General features: G+C 34.6%; 1 protein-coding gene across 1 annotated transcript in view; it reads left to right on the forward strand.

Annotated features, from left to right (window-relative positions):
- Positions 1 to 3,876, forward strand: part of PCLO (piccolo presynaptic cytomatrix protein) — a 316,952-nt gene extending 313,076 nt beyond the window's left edge. Inside the window, exons 18-20 of the mRNA XM_088833888.1 lie at positions 7 to 78; positions 1,630 to 1,810; positions 3,403 to 3,876. Of these exons, the coding sequence (XP_088690014.1) occupies positions 7 to 78; positions 1,630 to 1,810; positions 3,403 to 3,614 (465 nt within the window). The 3' untranslated portion in view covers positions 3,615 to 3,876. The remainder of the gene's footprint in view (positions 1 to 6; positions 79 to 1,629; positions 1,811 to 3,402) is intronic.
- The last annotated feature ends 2,124 nt before the right edge of the window (positions 3,877 to 6,000 follow it).

The raw sequence follows: 6,000 nt of genomic DNA on the forward strand, positions 1-6,000 counted from the left end.
CTGTAGCTCAAGAAGAAAACACTGGAGGTGACAGTCTGGGATTATGATAGATTTTCTTCCAATGATTTTCTTGGTGAGGTGAGCCTATGGTTTCTTTTATTTTTCATTTGCTTCATTATAAGCCTTTATTTAAATCTTGATGGAAAGGAAATTTCTTAAATGTATAAAATATTTCTGGATAAAATTCTTTGATGAATATAATTTATTTTCAAACTGACTCTTTGAATAGATGAATATTTGGAGAAAAAATTTTCACTTTACCACCTAATGTACTTTATAATTAGTTTTCAAGGTGAAATATTAATTGTTTGATAGAAAGTTATATAATCATGTTGTGAATCCAAATGACTGTATTAAAGATTTGGGATAAATTTATTATAAAATGAGCTGAATTTTTTCAAATGCATTTTCAGGTTATTTTATTTCTGTTCCTCATTACATGTATGAATGACTTGATGTGACATTTTATATTCTTATTTAAGTGTCTCACAGAAAAATCTCAAAATATTTTAAGAAGCAAAACTAGAAGTAGAAGAAAAAAATAAAAACAAGTTTTTTGTAAATCACAAGGAATGTAACCTAATTATGAAATCTGGCAGGATGGTCAGATCTTGTGAATTTTTTTCATCTATAATGTTTTAAAAATAAAAATACATATTTTTGTTTGGTGATCTTTGCTTAAAGCAGAAGTTACGAATTATTGTTAAAAAAATAAATCCTTTCCAAAAATATATAATACCTAGAAAATATGATATCCTTTTGATAGAAACAGTAGAAAACAGTTGCATAGTCTTAAGTGACACGAGGTCTTGTTTGGTTCCTAGATCTGTACCTCTTTCCCATTGGAACTTCACCTGCAGGCTCCATGTGGAATAGCCACTTGGACTAATGTTGGTTTTAGATCGGACTACTCTGGAGTGTTCTGTTATATCTGATTTATGATCCTATTTTAAAAAGCTGGTTTACTGAAGTCCTGATAATTTAATGTTCACATAAACCTAAGGCATATATCCATTGTGCTGGTTTTCATTTTTTTATATTGATCAAATTTAAGATGCCAACTACTGTAAAATGCACCATTGTTTATGTACCACTAAGAAAAAGAAAACGTTGCCAATTAAACCATGACGCAGTGCTTTCTTTTCATAAATTGTTGGTCATATCCCTGTTCCAAATGTGAACTGATATATTTTAAAATAGATGGGATAAGTTAATAATTGAAAATTAGCCATTCTTTTCATTTTGTCCCTCTGGAAACTAAAACAATCTTCAGAAAACTGCTAGCCAAGTTTAGGACAAGAACGTGTCCATTTAACAAAAGAAAACTTTATTTCATAAAGAAATTGACTTGTAATCTCTCTTTTTGCATCATCTCCAAATAATTTAATTAATAGTCAGAGATGTAATACAGTTTAATTTAACCAAACATTTATAAAGCATTTAATATGCACAAGACATTGTTCCCAATATCATGGATGAAGAAAAATGAGGAAGATAGCCTCATCATCCTAAAAGATATACTATATCCTTGACTTATGTCCTTGAATAAATTTCAGATCACAGAAAATATTAACAAATGAATTATAGATTAATCCATAAATTTAATTCACCTACTGCTTTTTTTTTCAGGTACTGATTGATTTATCTAGCACATCTCACCTTGATAACACGCCTAGGTGGTATCCACTCAAAGAACAGACTGAAAGCATTGATCATGGCAAGTCCCATTCCAGTCAGAGCAGCCAGCAGTCCCCAAAGCCATCTGTCATCAAAAGTAGAAGCCATGGTATCTTCCCTGACCCATCCAAGGGTAGGAAATATTTCAAGTAGCAAAACTTTTGTCTATTTGTTCACTCAGTTTCTTTCTGAATATAAGTGTCTGTATATTTAATATTTTTTTAAAGGTTGGGTTCTACTGGGAAATATTTAATACAATATCATGCAAAGAGTGATAGATATGGAATATGGAGAAATGGACTTTAGTCTCAGATCAGCCCATAATTAAGTTGATGGCTTTGTGATCTTCACCACTGTGGTTCTTTGTTTTTGAATCTGTAAAATGGAGATAGTTGCATTTTATGAGCTATTGGGTCTTTTCCAAATCTCAAGATCCAGGATAATATGCTTTTATAAAATGCATTGGGATATTTCATAAAGAAAACATAAAAATCTTCAACAGTACATAGAAGTAATCATCATTATCATTTTTGCACATTTCTTCTAATCGCTTATATCCCTATTTTTCATACATACATTCTTATTCATTATAAATGTAATATATGGACATATACAACTTTGCATTTTGCTTTCTAATTATATCAAAAATGTTTTCCTCAGATCATCAGAACAATTGGTATGCTGAAAATTACTTAAATCTTTCCTAAATAGTGGATTCAAATGAATTCTATGATTTTTTTAACCATTATTTTTTAAATTGCAGCATCATACACTGGGTTTGGCAGTATGCACAGTTTTCTCATTTGAATGAACTTTTCCATTGGGAGGTTCAGTAACCAGTTATCCTACAACACAGCATTAATCTTCATCATAAACTGATTTACTGCCTGTATGAGATAACCATGGAGTATCTTTCCAGGATATGCTGAGTTATTTATAAATATTAAATAAAAATTTTTATATTGGATTTGAGTATTCCTTCCTTTTTTGCCTCTTCTTAGGAAGTACGGCATAATTGAAAAGTGTTTTTTGCAATTTGGCTCAGAAATACAAATGTTCTACAAGATGGAAAACTGAGATTATGTCCAAAGGCCACTGAGTTTATAAGATAAACCACTGATTACAATATGTGCTATAGATTACTTACAAATTTTATGTATCATTTCTGGATTCCATGTAGCCAGATTAACTCTGCCGTGATTGCCATTCTGAAAGATGATCAGTATAAAGACCTCTCTCTCTGTATAGCTGCCATAGTAAATGTGTGATCTTATATGTACATTCTTTAAAATCACCTGAGATGATAATACCATTTCCACTTCCAAGTATCCCAGTGACCCACACCCCTTCCTCCAGGAATTAACTATCTTTTTTACTTAAAACTCCTCCTGCGGCAGTGTCAGCCTATTGTTTCTTCCCTGGTCTCCACTAGAATTAGCAGAGTTCCTTGGTAAAATTACAAGTCAATATATTCATTTACATGAGATTACTTCGAATGTATTCCTCTTCTCAAACCTCTCTTTTCAAGATTATCGTCCTCTTGTCTTTCTTCCCAAAAACTGCCTCCCAAATGTTGAATCACATTGCTGTATGGTGAGCAGTTGCACAAATGAGCCAAAAAACAGAGTTAACATCAATCTTAGACGGTTTCAAATTGTGTGAGGCAAGCTTGACAAGAGGAACGCTGGAGCAACTTTAACTCGTGTTTTACCTTTTTGTGACCAGACATGCAGGTTCCCACCATTGAGAAATCCCATAGTAGTCCCGGTAGCTCGAAATCCTCATCCGAAGGCCATCTCCGCTCTCATGGACCATCTCGCAGTCAAAGCAAAACCAGCGTCACTCAGGCCCACCTGGAAGATGCAGGGGCTGCTATAGCCGCTGCCGAAGCTGCTGTGCAACAACTCCGCCTTCAACCAAGTAAAAGACGCAAATAAATTCCTCAGCATGGCAGCTTAATGTTCATCTGTTGCCTTTCTTTCCTGCTGTTTTCCCCTGTTTGCTTTGTTTTTGGCTTTCCCTACTCCCTCTGTTCTCTGTCCCTTTGTCTGTGTAGGAACAGTATCAATACATAAATATGCTCTTTCTTAGTTTTTGTTTTTTGTTTTGTTTTTTTTTTTAGTTTACATAGACCAAAAATAAAACTGGCTGTTTCTCCTTTGTCTCTACCATCCATCCAACCTGGCTCATTTTATTTGGGAGCTGTGTCTGTGATGTTTGCAGGCAAAGCCATGTTCTGTGTCCTTTTTGTGTGCGTGCAAATAGTCTTTAGAATACAGAAATTATAAGCACAAGTGGCTGCCAATTTTCCAGGCATTACACAAAAAAAAAAAAAAGCACACACACACAATTGTTTGGAGCAGACTAGCAATGAGATTCTTGCCTCTGAAAAACACTAAACAATTTTAGACAAAAGAGTAATGTGACCAACAGTCAACTTCTAGAACCTAGGAGAAATGTAAAAGACATATCAATCTTAAAAAGTTTATAAATTGTGCATGTGAAATGACGAAGATTTCTGTGTGAAAAACTTTCTAGACTTTTGGAAAAAAAATATATGAAGAAAATCATGTTTATTATATTCTCAAAATACATAGTATTAATATATGTACAAGCATATGTGATGAGACTATGTCGTCGCCTCATTAAGGAGCACAGTTGGGCCCACTCAGTTGGATCACACTTTGTTTATGATTCCAGAAAATTTATAGGGTTAATCATTGGAAATCCTTTGAAGTCAAGATATCAACTAAAGCATAAGAAATCACCCATCTTAACTGCTCTAATTTCAGTTGATAACACTGATACAAGAACTTAGTTAGTACAGAGACTGAAAATGCCGGGGCACAGTTACTTCCAAGAGGCATCAGCCGAACAACGGAGATAAATGAATGTTCTCCCCATCTTCCAAAATCATCATTTCCATAGAAACAGCCAGTTTTAACCCCCTTTAGTGCTGTGCATGTGATGTCATTTTGGCATTTGAAAACACAACTTAATTTCAGTAGAGCAAAACATCACTTAAGTTTGCATGAATGACATTCAAGCTGGTTCCATCTGAGGATACATACTCTGGGTTTCCATTTCACCCACACTGCCACAGCAGCACATAAAAGCGGTCAGTCTAATCATGCCAGGAAGCAGCACAGACACAGCATAGCAGGAGTCTTCCCTATTCAAAGAACTCAGTCTGATAATCTGCCTCCACCAGCCAATGGCAACCAAGACCAAAGCCAGCTAGCCCTCAGGAAGGTGATGTCTGATGGACCAGTCAAGCCAGAAGGAGGTGAGCAGAAAGGCGCTATTCAAAGTACACAGCGAGAACATCCCCCAAAGTTAAGGCCCTCATCTTTTAATTTTTAGAAATTGTCTGATAAAGTATGTTTATCCACTTTTTAATGTGCTTTTGTGGGCATGGCATTTCAGGACTTCATCATCACTGTGTAAGTCCCAAGATCAGTTTCATAATATATTGATTATAGTGATTTGTATTTTTCTATGCACTGAGAACTTTTGACTTTTGTTGGGAAATAGATTAACGGTATTCATATTGCAGAATGGAATGCATGCTACTAACCTAATCTGTTCAAGCATGACTATAAATATGTTGCATTGTGATAAAAATTTAAACCACTCACAATTTGAATTAGCATACCAGTTGGAATGTAGATAAGCTTTTGTTGAATATTATTTTAAGTGTAACTTTTTTTAAAAATTCAGTGAATTTTGGAAATTCCTAGAGGAAAGTAAAGGAAAAATGTTAATGCACTCATTCACCTTTACGTGGTAAAAGTTCTCTCTTGATCCTACAAACACATTTTCCATTCATGTTTCCGTAGTTGTCAAGTGTATCAGTTGTGTTGGGCATGTGAATATACAAGTGCCTGTGTAATAAATAAAGTATTTTGTTTCATTCATAACCTGCTGGGTTCTGAGCGATTGTTATATGATACAGTTTAAAATGAGTGTGTCAGTTTTTGCTTTCTCATTTGATTCCTTGCAATAGACAATTCAGAGTTTCTGCTTCATTGCTAGTGAGAGCTATAATGATAGTATATTGGGTTGCAGGACAAAGTTTCATGTCGGAAACATTATAAGATAGATGGGGAATTGTTATCAAATAAACATAACAGAGCTTACATAAACATGTAAATAAATGATGGGGTTGGGCTCTTCTAGTCAATGCTTCCACTCTTTCTTCCTCCCACGTCTGATTAACTTCACAGTCTGCTCAGCTTTCTGGATAGAGGAAGACAAATCTGATAAGCCTTGCTCTGGGCAGGCAGCTGGACTTGATTCCATGGCTCTGTTAGGAAGGAAAGC

The sequence above is a fragment of the Moschus berezovskii genome, chromosome 3 (assembly GCF_049115385.1).
Source record: "Moschus berezovskii isolate FMDL1 chromosome 3, NW_MosBer_1.0, whole genome shotgun sequence".
Taxonomy (NCBI): Eukaryota; Metazoa; Chordata; class Mammalia; order Artiodactyla; family Moschidae; genus Moschus; species Moschus berezovskii.